Raw genomic sequence first — 24,653 nt, 5'->3', positions numbered from 1 at the left:
TAAATTGAATGCCATTAACACTACACCAAGCAGACCACGTAATAAAAATCTATCTCCTTTATATTTTGTCAATTAAATGCATTTACAAGGCAGTGAATACGTTTAAGTGGAAACACGCCACACGTGCCAGATGACATGGGACCAGGGGTGTCAAACACACGGCCCGCGAGCTGGACACAGCCGCCCAAGCCCCTTCCTCCGGCCCGCTACGTCTTTACATTTGTAAGACTTTATATATTTTCTACTTATATATATTTTTCAGTTTCTACCCAAATTTCAACTTTAATGTAAAGCAGATATTGAAATGGAGGATTTGGCCATGTCCTGCCACAAAAAAATAAATCAACTCTTTCCCTGCGCTTTAGAATTTTGAATCTGTAAATTAATACCATATTATTATTTAAATTTTCATAGGCCCAACTGTGTGGCCCGTGGGAGGTGCATTTTAATACAAACTGGCCCGCTGTCTGTTCGAATATGACACCCCCTGTATTGAAATCAAAACTCTATAGCCCCTTATCAATCCACTGCTAGACTGAGGTCTCCTAGGCTGTCCGTCGTGTTGATCAGTGTTCGGTTTGGCAAACGGAACATCTAAACCGTTGTTTACAATCGAGAAACAATTTCGTTTGTTAAAAAGTGGAAGTCACTGAATAATGCACAAATAAAACAGGAGGCGACTCGGATTTGGAAAAGTTATCTTGTTTAATGGAAGGCCAGTGAATGACAGTAGAGAATAATTCCCATATATAGTTTTCACTTGGTTTAGACTGTCAGCGTTCTGTCCTGGTAACAATATTAACGCCAAAGGGGCATTAGCTATTGTACTATAATTGCGAGAAATGCAGGGATTAGTGTTAATATTATTGCACTTAGGGGCCGTTCATAAATGACGTCACACACCTCGGGGGGGGGGGGGTTCAGACATTTGTGACGCTGTGTGACGAGGGGGGGAGGGAGGGGTTTGAAAAATGTGACGTCACGTAAAAATGCGCAACTTTATAAATAAATATAAACAATAGCATTGTTATAACAACACTAATTTTGATACATTTTCATTAACTATTTGATTATTTCAATTTACTTAGGTCACCTTTTATTTATTCCATGAAGGAGCATTTTGCTTCTCCATGGGAGAATGGAGAAGCATACATTTTGTATTTTTTTTTAATGATTGTTATTAAACATTTTGATATTAATGATTCTACCAGGGCTTTTCATTGTGGAATGTGATTGTCATAATTGTACTCTCCATTTTGCTTCGTTCTACTACAAAGTTTCAAGTAGTTTTTTATAGTTATAGTTCATTTTAATATTTTATAATTGTAAGAGAATTTCAATATATTCTGAACATCTGCAGTTTTAGTTAGACGTTGAATATTTTCAAATGCATTTTATGCTAAATTTCAGCTCTCCAATGCCTCCTTTTTAATAGAAAACATCAGAGTGCAGTGCCACATTAAATACGCACTACAATGACAATAGTTTAAAGTGATTTGAAGCATGTTTTATTTTCAAAATGGAAATACTGTATGGTTTGGGGGGGGGGAGGCAGAGCTTTGTGACGTCATATTTGAGGGAGGTCTGACTTTTTGTGACGCCGTGTGACCGAAACTGAATTTCTGGTTTTGGCCAAAACCGAAAGTAAAAAATTGACTTTCGGCCGAAACAAAAACTATGCCGAAAGAGGCCATTTGCCAACTTTCGATGCCGAAACCGAATTTCGGTCGGCCTCTAGACGCGTCACAGACTCGCACGAACACCCAAGCCCCTTCCTGCTGTGTGGAACCCATGTGGTGGAGGAGGAGGTGGGGTGGGAGGGTTGAATTGGATCATTGGAGGGGTGGGAGGGTTGAATTGGATCATTGGAGGGGTGGGTGGTTTGGTGTGTGTGTGGCTGGTGGGCGGATGAGTGTGCGCGCGCGTATGCACACTGTTGGTATCAGCACGCTGCTATAATGTGCTCAGTGTGCTGTGCGTGCCTCGAGCTGCCTGTGAGAGCCCAGCCTCTGAGACGCTCAAACAAAAGTGTTCCTGGTGGACTGCTGCTGCGTGTGCTGGCTACGCGTGTGCTGCTTGCTGCTGCTCGCTAGTTTGGTGGTTTTGGGGGGGGGGGAGTTATTTTTTTCTTATTCTTCTCCGTCGTCTGTCTTATCCCCCCCACCACCACCACCACACCCCTCTCACCCCCATCCTTGCTTGAGTGTGCGTGTGTGCGCTGCTTGCGATCGCCGGAGAGTGAGGAGCGTCTGCCATCAACCACCGCCGCTGCTACTGCCCGGAGTCGCATGCAGCGCGTGGAGTTTAGAGGCCGACCGAAACTGAATTTCTGGTATCGGCCGAAAACGAAACCAGAACGAAAGTCAAAAAATTACTTTCGGCCGAAATCGAAACTATGCCAAAAGAGGGCATTTGCCAACTTTCGGCGCTGTAACCGAATTTCGGTCGGCCTCTAGGAGGGGGGGTCAACAATCAGCCAAAATCGCGTGACGTCATTTATGGACCGTCCCTTATTTACCCAGGAGAGCTCACAAAGAGTCCAAACTTTTTTTCTGAAGTTCCTGAAATGTTTTTTTCAGTAAAACTTACATAAGAACACGATATTATTCAGATGTATATTACCTGTACATTACATTGTAATATTGCATATCAGCATCTTTAGACTGAAGGAATCCGATGAGCTATGAATCTCATTTTCACCGGTGTCCAGTAAAGGGGCGGATCAGAAAGCCATTAAGATGAATGGAGCCAAATTTGCATTCATGAAACAGGAAAACCCAATGAGCACAATCACGGATATTCAAACGAGTCGCAGCCAGGAGGGCCTGGGATGGGAGATCGTGACAGCAGTGACCGCTGAACAGGCGAAGTTGTATTCCTGCACCAGGTTCAACAAATACGCAACTCCAATTACCCGACCAGTCTGGCTAAGATGCTCGCTGTGTGGGGATGCTCGCTGTTCCGAGGGTGTGTTTTGTAGCCAGCTCAGAACGTCAGAACGCGACACACAAGGACGGCCGCAAAGTGCAAGCGGGAGACCTGGCTCATAACAATGAGCGAGGCGCCACGTGAACTATTACACTTTATTTATTATTATTTTACCAGGTAAGGGCCCACCGAGATATGTAGCTCATTTTCAGACACGACCTGGCTTTCACAAATGATAGCTCAGTGAAGTGGCTCATCATCATCATGTATACATTGAAAGCAGCAGCCGAATACGCTAAACGCGTGACGTCGATTCTAAATGGAGGGAAAATACCGAAGGACCTGGGAAAAAAATCCACGCGACCACGGGGAGAGAGACGCAAACTCCAAATATACAGCAGCAGCAGCAGGCGTCAGGGTCGGGATCGAACCCACGACCTCCTGCACACCCGGCGAGGGAGTTGACATCTCCCAGCCACCGTGACGCCCATATGACCCCTGACCCCCGGCGCGTGAGTCGCGCTGGGCCCGTGACGCAGCGCGGGGAGTCGCTGAGCTCACGGCCCGGCAGAGCTCCCCCACATCCACGCTGCGTGTCTTAAGGCGAGTGCACAGCTGTATCCACCTGCTGCTGCTGCTGCTTCTCGTCACTGCACGAAGCGTCACTCCGGCTCGGTCACTCCTTCGGGTGGCTCAGTCACTCCTCCGACTCGGCCGCCCCTCCGGCTCGGTCACCCCTCCGTCTCGGTCACCCCTCCGTCTCGGTCACCCCTCCGTCTCGGTCGCCCCTCCGTCTCGGCCACCCCACCGAGTCGCGTTCACGCCGCGTGGTTGTGAAGCTCGCGGCTGAGCGCGGAACCGGAGGGAGGGGGCTGCCGCGTGGGGGGGCGCCATTGCCCCGGAAGTGTAGATCGACCACGTGCCGCGCGCCCGCGCGGCCTGTACCCGTGACGAGCGCCCGCGCGGCCTGTCACTGTGACTGAGCGCCCGCGCGCCTGTCACGTGACGAGCGCCCCGCGCCTGTCACGTGACGAGCGCCCGCGCGCCTGTCACGTGACGAGCGCCCGCGCGCCTGTCACGTGACGAGCGCCCGCGCGCCTGTCACGTGACGAGCGCCCGCGCGCCTGTCACGTGACGAGCGCCCGCGCGCCTGTCACGTGACGAGCGCCCGCGCGCCTGTCACGTGACGAGCGCCCGCGCGCCTGTCACGTGACGAGCGCCCGCGCGCCTCTCACGTGACGAGCGCCCGCGCGCCTCTCACGTGACGAGCGCCCGCGCGCCTGTCACGTGACGAGCGCCCGCGCGCCTCTCACGTGACGAGGCGCCCGCGCGCCTGTCACGTGACGGGCGCCCGCGCGCCTGTCACGTGACGGGCGCCCGCGCGCCTGTCACGTGACGAGCGCCCGCGCGCCTGTCACGTGAGGGGAGGCCGTCACCAAGGGAAGGGCGCGCCGCCATCTTGCCAAGTTCAACTGTCATCGCGATAACAATGCAGCAGCCACGTGACTAGAACAACAACAACAACAATGTTGAATACGAAAAATATGTAACAATATAATAAACGCAATAGGGATTATTCATAAATAATAATGCCATACTAAAATAATACGGTAATTGATCCCTTCTGGCCTCTAATGTGCTGTGAAAGGGCCTTTGCCCGAAACATCGCCGATTATATAACTTTTTTACTTTTCAGACACTTGTTATTTTGACAGTTTGTTTTGGGTTTTTTTTGTGAAGTTCAATGCCGATTTAGGGTTTTAAATTAATTTGGAGTCTGAAAAAGAGCTTCATAGCTCATCGGATTCCTCCAGGATAAATGTCGATGTTGATTAACATTCTGGTTCCAACATTGAAATGGTGTTCCCCGATACTGTATTGGTGATCCCTCGCTCGTCATGAACACAATGATCACGCCATCCCGAACATCACCACGTCGTACCCCTTAGTGCCTATCTTATTGCAGACCAATTCAGCCCTTATTGATCACCCCGTGCCCTTATAAATGTAAACGTTTATTCTCCAAAGTTCCATCACGAGGGAGAAACATATACAAAACATTTTCTTTACATTTTTCTGTACAAGAATACGGATAAACCGTTTGGGTTGACAGGTATGCCACGTTGACTCCATCTCCTGCAGACATCACCAACGTGCCATCACGTTTAGGCACTTGTTTTAGACATGGTGCTCTTTTGATTTTTGGCACACCATATGTAGGATGGTCAATAACAGGGAAATTAAAAGTGTGTTCGGAACAATGTAAGGAAACCGAGAGGAAGACCTTAGAGAATGGCTTGATGACGACGATATAAGAGATTGGTGCCATAAATATGTGGCACTACTCGAGCATATTGGCACTACAAGACACGGAAAGGGGAAAAAAATGGCGAGATGTGTGGTGGACACCTCCGGGCTATCTGCCCTTGGACTGTGATGATGGTGTTGCTGTTGATGATTAATATTTTTTAATTATTTGTTCCCAATGTAAGGCAATGACCTTGGAATCCTTGTGCCATACGATATTTGTATTGTCCTGACAATAAACTATCGGAACAATCGCCCGGTCTAGAGCAGTGGTTCTCAACCGGGGGTTACACGGACCCCTGGGGTTCCACGTGGCAATGTCCAAAGGGGTACGTGAGGTGATTTATGAATGTGTGAAATTCTATCATACATGAGAATCGTTAGTGAATAATCACGTATGAATATGGCAATATAAAATAACTACGATAACATTTAAATCCACATGGTAACCTAGAACGATATAAAAGACCTTTCTAAACTCGCTGATAGTAAACAATGCGGGTTTCCAAGAGTAGCCAGAGAGCTCGAACAAATTACATCACTCAACCGCTGATTTTTTTATTCGCTTGCAGTTACTCGCTAGTTAGGATACCTTACAAAATGGACACTAGGTAAAAATATTTACGTTCATTATTCATACATTTATTTCTCAGAATCATGATAGTTCAGGCAAGGGGAGTACTCGGTTGAAAGAAAATTCAACAAGGGGGGTAGAGTAAACAAACAAGGTTGAGAACCACTGCCCTCGAGCATAGACGTAGCCGATTTGGCCCTTTTAAGTCTAAATCACTTTTGTTAGACCTCCTTATTGGATTATACTTCAACTGTGGCTTATTCAGCTTTGTTGTTTGTTTCTTTAGCAGGATAGAAACACAATGGAAGTGTGCGTCGACTCCGTTGAATCTGCCATTAATGCTGAATTGGGAGGTACAATATCATCATGAGCCAGGATATATAATTGACTCATTTCTCAATTGTGACACCTTTGTTGTTTGTGCCTTTTGTTTATTCATGTTTATTTTTGCTTAGTCGCAGCACTCTCATTTGCTTGGCAGTAGTTGTGCTTTTGTATTGTTGTAACGTTCTTACCCCGTGGCCCTACTGGTCATAAGTGAAAAAGAGCTTCATAGCTCATCGGATTCCTCCAGTATAAATGCATATTTTGATTCGGATAGGATGTGGCCCTTATATGTATTTAATGGACAGCGTTATGGGATACAATTAGCATGAATTACGCTAAATAAAATGAAATATTTATTCTAATTATATATCCACTTCTGGATTTAAAAAAATCCTGAAGCAATCACCATCTCTCACAGTCCTGTACATGCTCTTATCTCACAGCTTTGTCGCCTAAGTAGGCGTCCTATTGGGCATGATCCCTCCTTTGGCTACCACTCCGCCGTTAGTGTCAAGTTCTGTTCATTGTCCCTATCCAGCGACATGCCCTAGCCCAAGCTCACTTAACAGCTTGAATGGTGTTATTATAACCTGCGTATGCTGTCTAATCCACATATTTCTTTTTTTTCGCAAAGTGACACTCATTTTACTGACACAGGGCTATGTATTCTGCAATACAGTCTGTTCTATAATGCGGTAGTTGCGTTCCTGAAGAACAATGCATTATGGAAAAATCGCGTGATAATAAATAATATAAAGTAAAGCACAGTCCGTGATAACACGCAAGATGCGTACACAGGCTGAACCAAGACCGAGCCGTGCTAGTAGCATCTGGAAGCATCCAGCAGCATCCTGTTTTGTGCGATACTACGCTGAGGCAGACGTACAACCGCTAATTCCTACTCATGTGACGTAGTTCCGTTCACTCAATTGCGTTATATCCAATTCGCGTTATAAAACATTTTGTTCCCTAATACATTCATCGCATTATATATAAAATTTGCATTATGAAAACACGTGTTATAGGAGAACAGAATGTATATATATCTATCAAAGACAAAGATCCCATGTATAGCCTTAACAGACTGTAGAGACAAGTGCTGTAAGCGAACACCTATGAAGGTCGGCACGGCACATGAGGGGGTGAGTGGCTAGCACCACACCCAACCGTCTTTGTCTCCCCATCGGCGATGTTTACACACCGCACCTATGGGAGACTCAGGACCAGCTCAGATAATTGTCACTGGTGTTGGCCATGAGCAGGAATCGAACTCCTGCCGCCGGGTTCGTTGCAGCAGCCCGCTAACCGCTATCGGTTCCAAAATCACTACCACTCGCCAAGTGTGTCATCACTTGACACTGAGTAATAATTGGCGTTATTACTGCATGGTGGCCTATGTTAGATTAACAAAATGGCACCCTCTGTCTTGATTGTTCAATTGTTATTTTAGTTCTACAAAAAAATTTGATCCTCCATCCCAGAAGGTATTGCCATATGTTCCACATTGTTATGACATGAATGCAGCCCGGTGTCAGTAAAATTATAAACGCCTCACTATAAAAATGCACGCTGCCATACCCTTTGCTAAAAAAAAATATTTACCAATGAGTAGCCTTCTCCATAACTGTTACAATGTGCATGTCCCCCTTATGTGTGTAGCATCTTGAGATGTGGCAACATTCAGACATTCCATCAACAAGAATGTGAATTTGGCTTATAAAATGTCATGTTTAATTGTGTATATGACGCAGGTGCGACACGGATTGAGCTCTGTGCTAATTTGCTGGAAGGTGGGACTACCCCAAGTCTGGGTGAGCTATTTCATATTTGGCTTGTGGGATTTAAATATATGTAATGACCGATAATTGAGGGGGGTAGGGAAAGAGACGAGGCAGGATAGCCATGGACACACAGTTCCGGCGGGGGGGAGTGCGGGCCAAATGTGTGGAGTGGAGGGGGGAGGGAGACGTGATCGAGCGGTGATCGAGCGTGGAGGTGGCAGGGGAGCGGTGAGTGGAAGAGTGTTTGTTAAAAACATAAATGCCAGGGAGGAAAGAAGAATCCGCTGCTGTATTTGGTTATTTTATTGAGAGAAGTTGGACGACCGTCTGTGATCGGAATAAACGTTCACGTTATATTCCCAACGAGAAAGACGGTTTATTACATATGTAATAGGTTGGATTGAGGCGCACACTCATCTTGGAGGCAACACTATTTATTAACACACTAGCGGGAAGTACCTGGCGTTGCCCGGGTTTAAAAAATATTTCAAAACTACTCTTAAAATTCTAACAGCAGTGCGTACTGACTGTGGTGGTACCTGCTATGATTACAGCAGTGCATACCGACTGTGGTGGTACCTGCTATGATTACAGCAGTGCATACTGACTGCGGTGGTACCTGCTATGATTACAGCAGTGCATACTGACTGTGGTGGTACCTGCTGTCACTACAGTAGTACATGCTGACTCTATAGCAGTATTTATCAACTCTATAGCACAAAGTACTCACCTGACAGTGGCGTGGTGAGGCCTAGTCCCGTTCAGAGCCTCCGGCCTCGCCTAGATGGTCCAGCCAGGCCGAGGTGGCACCTTGGCAGGCTGGGGCTGGGCTGCTACCCCTGACTCCCCCCTCCCCCCCAGCCACAATGTCCCCGGCCGCTCTGCAGTAATATCTACGGCCTATAGTGGTAGCATCTACCGACTGTATAGTAGTAATAACTGCACGCATCGGGGTGGGGGGGACATGAGACAGAGAAGAATTTACCTGAGTGTTTAGTGTATTTTTATAAGATTTTTAACGCGAAAGAAAATATCCCCCTCACTCCCACCGAATGCGTGCGACTTGGCATGGGCCGTCCTCCCCACCAAAGGCGCGTGAGTTGGTATGATCGTGCACTCGTCATAAATAATAAATTAAGAAAGCGCACAGAAATCGCACTAAATCGCTAATTAAACTAATTTAAAATTGACGGATGGGAAAAAGGAATAGCGCTTGCTCACCCCACCATTGGAGAGCCAAGCGCACACAACCCCACATACAAAAACCACCACAAACCCACACACAACTTTTGACTTTTATAGAGCTAACATTAACACGGACACTATACATGAGGTGGCGACTACGGTTCCTACTCTCACTAACACTCGGGAGCATTACATAGCGTGACCAAGGCAGGGAGACGACTGCTTGGTCACGAACGGCGATCGGAGACTCAAGGACTTCTTATGGCATCTTGATCCCGGAATAGAACAGCCCGCTCCCCGTTCACACCCTGCTTATAACACCTCTGGCGATGGCCGGCTCCGCCCCAGGCCACTTCCTCCTTCTCGATCCTTCGGGAAGGTCCAGGCCCCCAACTACGTGACCCCCAAGCTTCCCCCTGGGGCCCCTTGGTCCCCCTTTATCTGGTCATGTGTCCTGTTGGGTTCACGCGGAGTGCCACGGCCTGACACGACCCCCGTGACACCTGTCTACAGCCCCCATACCGAGCCGACACAGTAGTGACATCATATGTCTCTACACTCGTACAGTCCCGAATAGTAGTGACGTCATGTCACTCCACATATATATGATGAAATTACCAGTGGGGGGAATGGTAGCTGCAAAGCAGTTAAAGTATTAAATAAATAACTAATTTGTATATAGAGGATTGCATGGAGACAGTAGAGCATTGTTTACAAATATGGAACACTGGACCAAGCACTTTGAAACACTGAGTTTTACAAGACATGGGTCATTGCCCATGTGACTTGAAGTTACAACAGTCACACCTTATACGTCTCTAGCTGTGTCTGAAAGTGGGGAGTGCACCAAATAAAGGATTGAAGAATGTTGTATTAGCCTGGTAAATGCCTTAACTAGGTACCCAGCAATATCTAAATTTAAAGCCGGATAAAGTTTGTTTCACATAATGAGTATCCTGGAAATTGGCCAGTGGTATAAAACGTGTTATGACATATCACGTGTTATATGATGTGTAGGACTCGTACTCCGGTTGTCTTTCTCGTTACGTTTATTCGCACTTTAGAGTTCACACCTTCTCCTCATCACCGCTCCGTGTCTCCCCGTTCGCTCCGTTACACTCTCCGCCATCAACGACACTCTATGTCTCTCCGTTCGCTCTCCTGCTCTCCCAAGGTCCGTTACTCCGCTGCTACCCTACTCTGTATTCCTCAGATGCACTGCTACCACTGCTACCCCACTCTGCGTTCTCTCTCTCCGCTGCTACCGTACTCTGTCCTATCTCTATCCACTGTTACCGTACTCTATCCTATCTCTATCCACTGCTAACCTTATCGTATCTTCTCTACTCACTGCTGCTCCGTCTCTATCCCTGGCACCAACCGCTCCAGCTCCAATCCCAACCAAGACTCCCGTCTCTCCGTTACGCTATCCTTTTATCCCCACACCAATCAGTCCCAATCAATTATCTCACCCCCCGCTTCGCCACTCGCCCCCAGGCCCCCAGCCTCACGTGACCTTGTTATTCCCACCAGAGCGGCGCCGGCCATTAACTACTCACCCTCCTAACCAATCACCGGCCTGCGTCCTCGGTTACCCCTAACACCTGTCGCCCATCTTAACGACGTCTCCCTCACGCCCGACAACAACAACCCCGTCCTCAGATACCCCCCACTGTACACTGCTCGCTTGCATAGCAACAGAACAACAGAACGCGTGGCGCATCATATTTCAAATCCTACAGATGTGTTATGTAAAAAAATAGTGTTGCCTCCAAGTCAAGAGTGCGCCTCAATCGAACCCATTACACATGTAATACTGTAATACATAGTGTATAGCAAATAAAACAAAATAAAGTAGATAAAATAAACTTTGAGTCCTGATGCTGGCTTGCTTGTCAGAAGGGGCATTGTACATTATGCCAGATCCTGAAACTCATTACATCTCGCAGAGGATCGCTCTGCCATACAAAATATTTCCACGATTCGGTTCGTAAGTACGGCCGAACGTTCACAAGTCGGATGGTTAAAAATAATAATTATAACATCTTATGGCGGTTCGTTCAAAAGTGTGAATGTTCGTAAGTCGGACATTGGTATCTCAGGGACTGCCTGCAATTTCTACAATTGGTTCTTGTAAATAATATGCTGCATGTTTTGCTAATGGTCTCTTCTTCAGGCCTGCTGCAGGTGGTAAAGCAGCACACACAGCTGCCTGTGTTTATGATGATTCGCCCACGTGGAGGAGACTTCCTCTACTCTGAGCACGAGGTGGAGGTGATGCGTGCGGATATCCAGCAGGCTTGTATTGGAGGAGCTGACGGGATAGTATTTGGAGCCCTCACTGAATCGGGAACCATTCATCACGATATCTGCAGTGAACTACTCTGTGAGTATCGATAAAGCGCCTGCTGTATATGTAGTGAGTCCAACTGAGTCGCAGACGTTGTTCCTTTTAGAGGCAACACATGTATTTGTAACACGTAACACAAAGGGGTAACTGACCCTTCACCAGATACAGCCTAGGATGGTGGCCACCCAGCTAACTACCCTATATAGAGGAGTTACTGCTACGAAGAGTTAGACCCTCACTCGGGTCTGCGACCACGTGTTGATGCCTCATAGGACGTAAAGCTTCCAGCTTGAGACGTAGAGCTTCCAGCTTGTCGAATGTCGCCACCCCGGTCTCTCTCAGGAACCCGCCTTATATCCCCGCACGGGTTGGGGCCACTCTGCCTCTGGCCCCGCCCGCCTTATGGAGCCTTATAGCTCCCCCTCGATCCCTCTCGATAGCTCTCCCTGGACACGTGACCACCTCCTAGTCCCCCCACCTGGAGGCCTCTCTGTGGATACTCTAGATCACGTGTCTGCAGGGTCAACCAGAGTGTCATGGCCCGAGGCAACCCTGCCACTGGGCTGACACTCTCCCGCTCCCCCTCGTGGGAGACTGCACTGCACACTATGCGTCGTGCCTGCGCTATCCCAGCGCTCACCAAGCCCCACTAGGGCTGGTACTACATCCACCACTGGGTGTACACGATGCCAATGCATCGCACGCCATGGCCCTTTCTTGCCGGCACCATACAGTGACATCCCTGATGTCACTACATATCTATAAATTATATGGTCAACATCCAGACAAGGGGATTTAATGCTGAGCCACTCTGATGAGTGAGATACAGCTTTTTAGTTTTAACCTAGAACTTGTGTGATCCATCCATGGTGATCTGTACCCTGGACATTTTGAATAATCAAAATAAGAATCTTTATTTAAGACTGCAAGAGGAACCCGATTAGCTATGCAGTAGGGGCACGGGGTCAACAAGTTACAGCAACAAACAATAAAAAAATAATAAGAGTGCAAAGTAGATAAAAGGTAAGCAAGTCACTGAAAATAAATAAAAAATATTAAATATATAAGTGAAAATTGCATAAGTACATAAATTACTAGGTAGTCATCCAGAGCAGTCTAGTGTAGATGATACTAATGCTAGGACCGCTGTCTCAAGGCACCTGATAGGAAAGAACGTAGCGCCGGCCGGGTAGGGTATGGGTATCAGGTACCTGATTGCGACCTCTGGGATGAAGCCATGTTGCAGGCGCGGGTGGGTTGATTCTAGGAACTTGAATTGTGAGAAGAGACAAGACGTTGGGAAATGAGTGACAAACGGTTACTCACCAGTGACTCACGGTCTACCCGTACCCGTACCCGGCCGCACCAGGGTCGCAAACGGGTACCCGTACCCGGCCGGGTACGGGTAGCCGGGTATCGGGTAGGGTACGGGTATCGGGTACCCGGTTGCGACCTCTGACGCCATGCCTCTCTTGGGCCGGCACCACACAGTGACATCCGTGATGTCACTACAATTGTATGAATAATAAATAATGTAATTGATAAATATATACAATTTTGGTATGTTTCATTATAGTTTAACACGTAGGTTTTCGCGACCAATATCCATAACAGAGGGGGGGTTTTGGATTAGATCACATATAAATGTGTTGTTAAACCGGTCACCACCCGACGCAGACAATTAGTAAGGTTTGTCAAGTTAACAAAACGTGCCAATTCGTGACTAGTTCAGTACACTGGTGTGTTGGACAATAAACCCACGACATTTACAATTCGAGTATGACGTTTCACCGGTAATTACAACTAGCATCAATATAATTTATGTTATAGCTAAACTACATGTTGAGCATTGTTTCTGTGCTGTCTAACACTCCTTGCTTATATTTAAGCTCTTTCACGACCCCTCCCTGCGACATTTCACAGAGGTGAGAAATATAAACATGCTGTAAGCATTGTTTCTGTGCTGTCTAACACTCCTTGCTTATATTTCAGCTCTTTCACGACCTCTCCCTGCGACATTTCACAGAGGTGAGAAATATAAACATGCTGTACGCATTCCTACGCAGTTATTTGTTAATAACAAAAAAGATAAGCGGACAATATATATCCTTCACATATTCACCCCTCCACGAGAAAATTAAGTTTACACTTGTCGTTAACCACAGGGTCTGGGAGTGCATCATTTTAGTAGCATTGAATCGATACAATTATAGTGGTTTCAACTGAGTTGCAGACGTCATCTTTGGAAGCAACATATGTATTGATACCAACACAAAGGGGTAACTGCCCCTTCACCAGATAACAACCTATGGTGGTGGACCACCAGGCTAACTACACTAATCACACTGGGAGTAGCTACAATGGACAGGACCCCAGCTTGGGTCCAGGTCAACGTGTTGGTGACTCTTCTCGGACGTAGAACGTAGATCTTCAGGATAACAACAGCAACGCTGAACCCCAGTCCCTCTGGGAACCCGGTTTATATCCTCACTGGTCGTGGCTGGCCCCGCCCTTGGCCACAACCACCTTCTCCAATCCTCTAGCAGGATCTCGCCCGACGCGTGACTACCCCTAGCCCCCCACTTGGGGCCCCTGTGTAGATCTTACCCGTCACGTGCCTTCTAGGGTCCACCAGCGTGCCATGGCCTACATTAACCCCATTCATGGCCGGCACCCTCACACCCCCTCCTTTAGGGGACAGCACTGCACGCCGAGAGCAGTGCCACTCAGCGCTCTCTATCAGCGCTCACCGAGCCCCTCTAGGGCTAGTACTACACCTACATGTACGGAGTGTCCGCGATGGCAATACATCGCACGCTGTGCCTCTCTAGGGCCGGCACCACACAGTGACATCCACGATGTTACTACACAATTACACTCTGCACTGATTTTGACATGCAGTGTCTCAGCCATGGTCAGGCTTGCTTGAACCAAATACTCTAAACACATGTTTCCAAATGTGGAGGGAAAAACCAAAGGACCCAGAGAAAAATCCACAGGGAAAACAAATATCCAGGCGTTCAGGGTCGGGATCGGGATCGAACTCATGACCTCCTGTATACAAGGCGAAGTAGTTAACATCTTGCCACCGCAGACTCGCCTTGAGTAGGCCAGTGACAGCTACAATGACTGGGAGAGGAATGTCCGTTAATGCTTATCAGCTTGTAACCAGCACACCATCACATTTGTTATAGTCATCGTTTACTGTGCTTTTCCATTGTGGATCTTGTGACCCCGATGTTCTCAGCATTTGATATGCTCCTGGACCCCATGCAAGCTCTCGAAGAACTTATTTCTCTTGGCTTCGAACGCCTTCTGACAAGCGGATGTGAAAACACCGTACTCGAGGGGCTACCACTCATAAAGAAACTTGTCCAACAGGTACCCCAGTAAGCCATTTTGTTATTGAAATGTTTCCTTTGCAGACACTGCAGCGTTCAATGGCAGGCAGTGCGAATATTTTTTTTCGAATGCTCGGAGGCTTTCACGGGGCTCGTTTAAAATCCAAAGTGACCATTCCAACAATCGAGCAGACAGAAAATGAATATACAGGCATACAGTACCTCTTATAGTACTGCCTCCTATAATAACACCGTTTTGTTATAACTCTTTGTCCCAGAAGAAAATTCCTGCGTGGATCAGCCCATATATGGAAGAAAGTAGGCGTGGTGTTGACTGTAGGGGTGTGTCTCTGCCTGCCGGGGTGTGTCGCTCCCAGATCTGTTCTTGTGGAACCTGAATCGAGGTGTCTGTTGTATTGATTCTGCTCATAGTCAATCCAACAGCCATGTTAGAGTGTCTATTTATCGAGGGTTAATCACTGCATCGCTTCAGTGGCGATCCGTGGATCGAGTAATCTCATTGGTTCGTACTGTACAGCTTCCCACAGAACGTGGTTAAGGCAAACTGGTTAATCTTACACAAGCTCCTACCGAATCCACTTGTGACTACATAAGTTATTGTGGTTTCTATGTCGTTATCATTAAAAGTTATTATTTATAAAATGCTTAAATACGTATATCATGTGTACAATATCATTATTAAGGCGATTACTGATACCCCAATGAAGCCCTCAGATATTGCTCATAAGTAAAAAATAGCGCTGTCAGTACGCATCTCCATTGGAACCACGTTAGAATAACCTATTGCGATGTTTAGTATAGCGCTGTTGGTACGCATGTCCATTGGAACCATGTTATAGTGACTTCCGATAGCGCTGTTTCTCTCTTTCTTGTTTGTCCATCATAGTTAATGATGACCATGGCAGATTTGTCATTTTGTTGGGTTTTGATGAGTGCGCAGATGGCTGAACAGGCCAATCCGAGCCGGGAATTTTCTGTGGCACACTGGACAGGTCAGATAGGATGTAGAGCTCTGAGGTGCAGCCACAAGTCCTTGGTAGATTTGCGCAGCTGCCTCTTTAAGATAGCACAGGAGCTTCTGCTCTCACAGAGGACTGCACCATCCTGTACTTTTCTTCTCCAGGCAGGTCGATCCTGAGCTAGGGGTTTCCAGCTTTTCAGGTAGAATCCAAAGCTCTTCAAAGAAGCTTTCAGGGTGTCCTTGTAGCGCTTTTTGTGGCCACCTTGCGCTCGCTTGCCATTCTTCAGCTCGCCAAAGAAGACTTGTTTTGGCAGTCTCGCGCAGGGCATTCTGGTCACGTAGCCAGTCCATCTAAGCTGTTCCTTCGCAAGCAAGGTGTGGATGCTGGGGATATTGGCCTTGCTGAGGACTTCAGTGTCAGGGATTCTGTCCTGCCACTTGATCCTCAGCAGTTTCCTCAGACAGCTTTGGTGGAGATAGTTCAATTTCTTGGCATGGCGCTGGTAGACTGTCCAGACTTCGCACCCATACAGAAGAGTTGGTAAGACAACAGCCTGGTAGACCTTCAGTTTTGTCTCCTGCTTGATGCCAGTCCTTTCCCATACTGGGTCACGTAGACGTCCAAAGGCTGCACTGGCCTTGACAATCTTGATGTTAACTTCATCATCTATGTGCACAGCGCGAGACAGAGTACTATCAAGGTAAGTAAATTTGTCAACGGCTGAAAGCTTTTGCCCATTCACAAAGATGGTGGGCTCAGTGTGAGGAGAAGTGGTCCATACTGTCCTGTAGATCTTTATTTGAGCCAGCAGCCAGAGCACAGTCAGCAAACAAAAGTTCTCGAACGGTGACTTCCTCCACTCTGGTTTTAGCTTGCATCCTCCGCAGATTGAATAGCCCATCGTCAGTATGGCGCTGTCAGTACGCATCTCCATTGGAACCACGTTAGAGTAACCTATTGCGCTGTTTAGTATAGCACTGTTGGTGACTTTCTATAGCGCTATTTAGTATAGTGCTCCATTTACCAAGAACGCATCTTGTGTGCTATAAGAGGTATGCCCGTATATCAATGGGTTATATCTTTATCCAGACTCAGTCAGTGCCAGATGAAGCTAATAATAGGGGTTTTCCCCTTTTTTCTGGCAACAAAACTGAAACCTTTTATTATTATATTTTGGTACTGGCAAAGGAGGTCCAATGATGTTAGATGCTTACCCCGAGCCCTCATTACTTTGATAGTGCATTGTCTTTGAGCTATACGCCTTTTGGCATCATCTGGTCTAGCACCAATTGAGACGAGGCTCTAAAGAAAGCTGTCTCTGGTGTGGACCAATCAGTTTCAAGGACAATGCATATATTATCAGAGTGTGTTTTTTTTCATTTTGACTGCAAGTATTGTGGTTAATGCAGACATGAATCCTGGTAAAAAAAGGTTTGAGTTTTGTTGCCAGAAAAAAAGGGGAAAAACCCTATTATTATATTTTGGTACTAGCAAAGGAGGTCCAATGATATTAGATACTATTTTTTACTTGCATAGTAAAGTCATTGTATTTTTTCATTTGCTATACAGCCAGATAATACGACAAATCGCTAACCTTAAACACCCAGTCGTTCATAAAAGTTGAAGGCAGTATAGTACTATAGTAATAGAGCAAGTGCAGAATCAGTGAACCGGAATTGATAGCTTAAAAGCATTTAGCACGGGCCCTTATGGCTGCTTGGGGAGGCCTACATCCAAGGCTGTTGATGATGTTGGTATTATGTTTTTAATTGGACTAGTGCGACCCTGCGTTGAAGGGGTAAGGGTGAGGTTTTGCTGAAGGATTTCACCGAGCTATGTCACATTTGTAACTAACGTCTTTGCTCTTACTCGACACATTAGTTTCATGATTATGACGGGTTATGCATCATTATTAACGGTCCCATCATCAGTGAACCCATGGGCATCATCTAGAGTATAGTATCATCACCTCCAGTGCCCCATTTATCATGACTGCGAACGTCAATACACCCAACTTGATCATTATCGCTATCCACATAATAATGAATCCCATAATTTTTACTAGCCCCATCATCATCATTAGAGCCATTGTCGTAATGTGCGACTTATTACTTTTGTGGACAGGGTGATGTCAGACTTGAGTGGCTCAGCTATGGCTCAAGGGCTCTGCGCCAAAGCCAAGGCTGAGCTACACCGCTACGATTAATCCGGCCTGAATCTCTGTAAACTAATCTTTTCTTAACTATCCATATACTCTTAACTGGTGAGCTAAAGCATGACTGTTGCAATAGCAAAGTGTTAATCACCTCAATAATGTGCATGACCACCAAACATAAAATCGAGTTATTTTGTCATCGAGAATTGTACAAAATCTTGGCTTAAAGCTTTCGTGACTGCAGGAATTCATATTCTTTGGGTCTTTCGGTAAAGTCACGTAGATAGGTTGAAAGAAAATAACAAAAAACTACGACGTTTCGATCACAACACAAGCAATCGTCATCAGGAGTAAAAAATTAACCCGTAAAAACAAAGTTTTTCACTATAAATCCTTTATATGTGTGGCGGCTAGAGTCCTCTCGTCCTCTGGCTTGAGATGGCTGCCACCTATGGGTCAGATGATTGCCTGCCACCATTAAGCAATTGGTAATTAAATATAAAAAAAAATCCTAAAATTTTGGAAAAAATTTTCACGAAAATAAATTGTCACGCACAACGAGTCTGTGTGCAAAATGTCAGCTCGATTGAATCACGGGAAGTGGGTTAAAAAACGACCGAAAGATTTGCACGGTCATAAGCGGTCAAGCAAGTGAATATAAAGGATTTAATAAGTATAACCCGTAAAAACAAAGTTTTTCACTATAAATCCTTTATATGCGTGGCAGCGAACTTAATATAAAGGATTTAAAAAATATATAGGCCTGTGGAGGACGCGGGGATCGATCCCGCGACCTTTGGCATGGGAAGCGAGGGCGCTACCAACTGCGCTACTCCGCCATGGCTTATGGAGGGGTTACGCTCTGGGCTCTTATACTGTGACGTTCAGCCAAAGTGATGAATGCGTTCTATTTGAATATATGTAAAATAATTTTTTTTTGCCTAAAAAGTATAAAATTTTGGGAATTTTTTTTCACGAACATTTATTGTCTGGCACAACGAGTCTGTGTGGAAAATGTCAGCTCGATTGGATCACAGGAAGTGGGTTAAAAAACGACCGAAAGATTTGCACGGTCGTAAGCAAGCAAGCACGCAAGCAAGCAAGCGAACTTAATATAAAGGATTTAAAAAAGAGGAAAGCTGCTGAGGCAGACTGTTTTAAAGGTTTAGAATGTGTGTCGCCCAACGGTCATAAACAAAGTGGGCGGGGCTAGTGATGTTAATGTGAGAGATTAGCATGTTAATGTACGATCCGCGGACGACGTCCAAGACGGCGCGTAGGTGGCTATGTTAATGTAAGAGATTAGCATGTTAATGTAAGATCGCAGAGCCACTGCCGCTTCAGTGTGCTAGGTGGCTAACACATAGCTACATTAACATTTCCACCTATGCGCCATCTTGGACGTTGTCCTCCGATCTTACATTAACATGTTAATCTTTCACATTAACATCACTAGCCCCGCACACTTTGTTTATGGCCCTTGGGCTACACCCATTCTAAACCTTTAAAACAGTCTGCCTCAGCTGCTTTACTCTTTTTTCCTCCTGATGACGATCGCTTGTGTTGTGATTGAAACGTAGTTTTTTGTTATTTTCTTTCAACCTATCTACGTGACTTCACCAAAAGACCCAAAGAAAATGATAATTTGTATGATTACTCCCACAGACAAGGTTGAGTACATCGCATACTCGACATCTGTGAAAAAGAGCTTCATAGGTCATTGGATTCCTCCAAGATTAAGATTCTGACTCTGATACTACTAATAATTTGTAAAATGCAGAAGTGACAACAGTTTTTTTGGAGAAAATGTGTAGTAAATGAAATGTCTAAACGTGACTGCTGAATTGTGTCATGTTTTTGTAGGCAAACGGACGACTTATTGTCGTGCCAGGTAAGCACAGAACTGCATTTCATGACAGACTGGATGATAAGGGCTTATGGGGGGGGGGGGGGGGGAGAGGTGGCACGCCTAAAACTCCAGCACAGATAATGTGAAACACGTGTGTTGCTTATCGTTGTCAAGTGGGGGGTGAAGACTTGGAAAGTGCCGTTGTGATTCGAGCGTTTCTCTTCAGGCATTCGTCCACGTGACGGATTTTGCAGTCACATTGGCCTTCAGCCACGAGAGTGATGAGCAGCTCAGTGGAAACACCATCATGAGAATTAGACCAACGTGGCATGTACACATTTTATTGGATGCTGTACTTCATTTTTGTTAGCACAATTAGTCCACAACTTGAATTATTAAATAAATTCCCACATATAATCGACAGCTATACAATGGTTTTATAAATACCTAGTACTAAGTTACATTACAAAAATGCTTCCCCAGTATAATCTTGGTCTGTTCGTGGACCTTTACCCAAATTTGTGTTTTTTATGAATGTATCTGTTGTATATTGGAAGAAAAATAAAGTCAGTGTCAAAAGTTAAAGGTCATTTTTAAAATGACCAAATGTGTTCAATGCAAGATAAATTCAATGAGTCACTGGGCAAGGTGTCGGCTCCAGTAAAATCGGGCAACAAGTTGGACGCCCATCTCATTCCTTTTTAACTCCCAGATATCGATAGTTCTAAGTTAATGTGAAATTGCATTGAGGAACTATGACTGTGTGTTGTCTTGGTGTGGTCTGAGACAGTTTTTGTTTTTATGCCTTTCCCATTTAGTGTTGACAAATCAGCATAAATGTTTGTGCTTATGAAATTTGTACTCATATACTTTCTTTTTGAAATATATTTATGTTTAGTGACTTGCTTACCTTTTCTCTATTTTGCACTGTTATCATGTTTTTGTATTGTTGGAACTTGCTGACCCATGTCTACTGCACATCTGCGAAAAGAGCTTCATAGCTCATCGGATTCCTCCTCCAGTCGAAATACAGATTCTGATATTGGCAATGAGTCTGATCCGTTCAACTCACGATTCCTTTCACAAGTATTCACTGTTATCCATAACACCGCCACTTAGTGATGACACCATCACGGCGCTTGTGCCATGCTAGGTGCACCTTGAGGCCATATGCAGTGTCAAAGGTCCGCTGGCAGGTAGGTCACGGAACAGACCCAGGTCCCATGGGTGAAATGACTTGCTCGTATCCATATGGCCACTCAAACGTGATGCTAGTGGGTATCAGTTTGCTGTGAACCCGTTTACCGGAGTTTGATTTCCAGCAGGGTTCACAGTGGCAAGTGCTATCCGAACCAGAATCTTTAAAAAAGCGTATTGCCAACTGTACAGGATTAACTCATAACATCCTGTTCTTGCTTATGACAATCTCGTCAGGAGCTAAATAACAATGTTGACGTTTGCTAGCCACGAGAGGGCTTCAGGAGAGTTCATACAGTTTTGATGATCCTCCTCCATTAAAGGAAGGCAGACTACAGTGGCTCACAATATGGTCCATAATTTAGAGCATTGTTCTTCATTGCAAGGCCAGTGGACCACTGGCATCCCCTGGTGGCCTTTAAAGCGACCCTGACGTGCGGCCCCTGACAATACACAAATGTGAAAACATCCCATCATGCTGTCAAACCTCAATGATTTTGGCGAAAGTGGCCTACCTCTGAAAATTAGCGAAGAACACTGGTTTAGACCATAGAACACGTGAATAGACTCTTAATGGCTTTGTGACTGAAGTTCTTGCGAATAATCTGCATGATGCTGGGTTTCTGGTGACTGTAGGAGGAGGGATTACTGAGCGCAACCTCCAGAGGATTTTGGAGGGTTCTGGAGCGACGGAATTTCACTGCTCGGCGAGATCAGCCCGAAGCTCAGGGATGCAGCACAGGTGAGAACACGCTTGTGTACGCAAGTGGTATGTGTGGTACGTGTGGGGAACAGTAGTGTAGTGGTTAGTATGCTGCACTACGAACCCGGCAACTCAAGTTCAATTCCCGCTCATGGCCAGCATCAGTAACGATTATCTGAACCGGTTCTGGGCCTCTCCTAGGTTTACTCAGCATCAAATGAGTCCCTGGTGCAGTGTGTAAACATCGCCACTAGGGAGAGAAAGTTGGCCAGGCGTGGTGCTGCCACCCATCCCATCGTGTGCCGTACCAGCCTTCATAGGTGCTACATGTGTAGAATAGGACTTCTGGACACCCCGGGTATTGTAGAATCGCACGGAGACCAGATTCTTACTCAGGGCTGCTCGCCGTTTATTCACTCTTCCTCCACTCCACTCGCACTCCTCTCTCTCCACACTTACACCCGTGGAGGGCACTCGCGAGCCCCATCCCTTTCTCCTTCCTCACTCCCTCTCTCCTTAGGCTACCCCTTACGTCTCCCCCTTTCCCGGTCCCCCTCTTTAGCCCCCTTTTTCGGGGCTCCTCCCTTTACGCCCCTCTTCCCGCGCTCGCCCCTAGTCGGGTCCTGACGGTACTCCACTACACATGCTAACAGCACTTGCCTTAACAGTGTGTTAAGGCTTTATGAGGGAATTTGTCTTCGGAAGGTGTTCATGTTTGTTTCTTTGGTTGACCATTGCTCATCCAAGTACTATCCAGGCTCAATATAGCTTAGCTCCTGAATTTTTAAACATAAGGCACATTCTGGGTAATGTGGTGATAGGCTGGTATAATTCCACATCATTTTTGTGAGGTCAGGGAAGAACTTCGAAGGTTTTTCACCAATATCCATCATGTTCCTTTTAAAATAAATTCTTCAACATACGTTTTTCTTTTGTCCATTGTGAGCAGGAATGACTCTGTGCGGATGGGAGCTTCCTTCGGTCCATCAGAATACAGCCTAAAGATTGCAGACCCAAGCCGGATCTCCATACTTAACAATATTGCTAAAAGTATAATCTAAAGATAATTTTCAGCTGAACGGCACAATTCCTCTCCATAGTCGTTTACATTATGGGTATCCCTCTATTTACGAACGTTCGGTTTACGAAATTTTGCGTTAACTCAATTGAAAAATTATGGACACTTTTTGATTAACGAAATCGAATTTCACTACGCCTCGCGCCATGAGATCGTCAAACAAGAGGCTGTTTTGTCATCCACAACAGCGTCACAGTGTCCCTGCAGTGCAACAGTAACGCTTCCACATCACCTTGACAGTCATTCCAACATGTAGCAGATCTTTTGGTGAGTTCCATGACAAGGTTAATTATTTTAGTTTTTTGCCCGTTATTATTCCATCCTTTTAATAATTGTTTATTATTTTTTGTACTGGGAAAAGTGATATAGGTGTGTATTTTTAGCTTAGCAGTAGAGTTGGAATGACTTCTGAAACACATCCTTAGTTTTTTGTACAGGGGGTCTCTGGTTGACGACAGTCTAATTTACAACGATCCACATTCACGACGTTTATATAACGCCACCGTGGATCGACTTATGACTTAAGAGAAACTTGATTTACGACACATCTTCCGACGTGATTGAACGCATTTGAACAGAGGTTAGTCTGGTTTCCAATGCGACTTGGCATGGAGCTTTTGTTATTCTCAGATGATTTTGTGGATGTTTACCTTTAACCCCCGGTTAAATGTGGCTGATAAAAGGAAAAACACATCGGAAAGTGATGTTTCTGCACGTTCTACTGTCTATGGAAAAATAGGGTCCGATTTACAATGCTCCCAGGGTTTCCAGGAACGCATTATTCAAAAAGCGGGAGCTACCTGTTTTAAATTAATTGGAAAAGCCGTTCCGATTTACAAAACACCGTTTAACACGTAAATCGAGGGGTACCCTGTATATCACTGATGATACAGCCTCAAATGATATTGTCCACCGTATCCTGGTAACTCTGTAGTTTTCGCTCATCCGTCGTTTGTCTTGTGCAAGTACGATTTCCATTGTGTGCGAATAAAATTCAGAACCGAATGATTGGTTGTGGCTGTGTAATGACCGAATTCGAGTCGGCAAGTTCCGTTTCAGTCGTTTTATTTTTGTTGCCGAGTGTATCGCGTTACAAATTGCGAATGTAGCCCGACGCGAATAAAGAATGTTAACTAAATGTATAGTGGTGACTGTGTGGAGAGATGGTTTATGTCTGTGTATGCACGGGAGACCCTTGAATATCACGGGGTTACCCGTCGCCTTTTCGGCCTCTTGCGGGCAACCTCTTGGTACGCCAATTGAGCTATTGCGGGGGTCTTGGCGTTTGGCTAGAGGACTGCGTGCGCCATGGTGTTGCGTGGCCGAGACCGTAGCCCGTGCTGCAGGGCAGGCAGCCCGTGGTGCCACTCGCCACACTGCTGGGGCACGCGAGGCGGTGGGGGGTGGCCAGCACCACGCGCGGGCGCCTTTGTCTCCCTCGTGGCGTCATTTACACACCGTACCAGGTACTACTTTAAAGCTGAGTCGACATAGGGGAGGTCCATGACTGGTACAGATAATAGTCACTGATGTTGGCCGTGAGCGGGAATCGAACTCGGGTGGCTGGGTTCGTCTCGAGGCGCGCGGGCTGCGACATTCCCGACTTACGAACACATGGCAGGAATGGGGATGTTCGTAAGTCGAGGACTGTCCCGATGACGTGCAGGCCGTGGAACAGCGGAAGAATGATTTTCACGTAATCTCTTATTTTTCTTTATATGGTTGGCAAATGACGAATTTAAAATCATAGTTAATGGAACCACCCGCTTCAATTTTTTGTTTTATCTTTTTATACAAAAAAGTAACCCCAGTTACAAATCTCAACGGTAACCCAGCCAATGACGCCAAATTTAATTATTTATAAAGATACTTCTTTACACCGACGCATGTTAAAT

At 45.9% G+C, this 24,653-nt stretch overlaps 1 protein-coding gene across 5 annotated transcripts; it reads left to right on the top strand.

Annotated features, from left to right (window-relative positions):
- The first annotated feature begins 3,439 nt into the window (after positions 1-3,439).
- On the top strand, positions 3,440-23,896 carry CUTC (cutC copper transporter). 5 transcript variants are annotated; one of them, XM_061569028.1, is made up of 9 exons: positions 3,440-3,531; positions 6,096-6,162; positions 7,888-7,947; positions 11,279-11,488; positions 13,445-13,480; positions 14,700-14,833; positions 19,795-19,822; positions 21,614-21,719; positions 22,630-23,896. In XM_061569028.1, exons 2-9 carry the CDS (start codon positions 6,111-6,113, stop codon positions 22,739-22,741), a joined length of 738 nt encoding a protein of 245 aa, XP_061425012.1. In that variant the 5' UTR covers positions 3,440-3,531; positions 6,096-6,110; the 3' UTR covers positions 22,742-23,896. The 5 variants fall into 5 exon arrangements, with proteins under 5 accessions (XP_061425012.1, XP_061425014.1, XP_061425011.1 ...); XM_061569030.1 differs by having other exon boundaries at positions 3,447-3,531; positions 6,099-6,162; XM_061569027.1 differs by lacking the exon at positions 3,440-3,531 and adding an exon at positions 4,303-4,538.
- The last annotated feature ends 757 nt before the right edge of the window (positions 23,897-24,653 follow it).

This window comes from Lethenteron reissneri, chromosome 42 (genome assembly GCF_015708825.2).
Source record: "Lethenteron reissneri isolate LAM-NWPU_2019-01 chromosome 42, ASM1570882v1, whole genome shotgun sequence".
Taxonomy (NCBI): domain Eukaryota; kingdom Metazoa; phylum Chordata; class Hyperoartia; order Petromyzontiformes; family Petromyzontidae; genus Lethenteron; species Lethenteron reissneri.
The sequence above is the reverse complement of the archived record's forward strand: the minus strand, read 5'-3'. Positions and strand labels throughout refer to the sequence as shown.

Bases quoted from the DNA above. Each gene is read 5' to 3' on its own strand.
- CUTC (XM_061569028.1), top strand. From the start codon at position 6,111: ATGGAAGTGTGCGTCGACTCCGTTGAATCTGCCATTAATGCTGAATTG. The intron at 13,481-14,699 runs GTGAGAAATATA...CGATGTTCTCAG, and splicing joins CCCTGCGACATTTCACAGAG to CATTTGATATGCTCCTGGAC. The intron at 14,834-19,794 runs GTACCCCAGTAA...ATGTTTTTGTAG, and splicing joins TAAAGAAACTTGTCCAACAG to GCAAACGGACGACTTATTGT.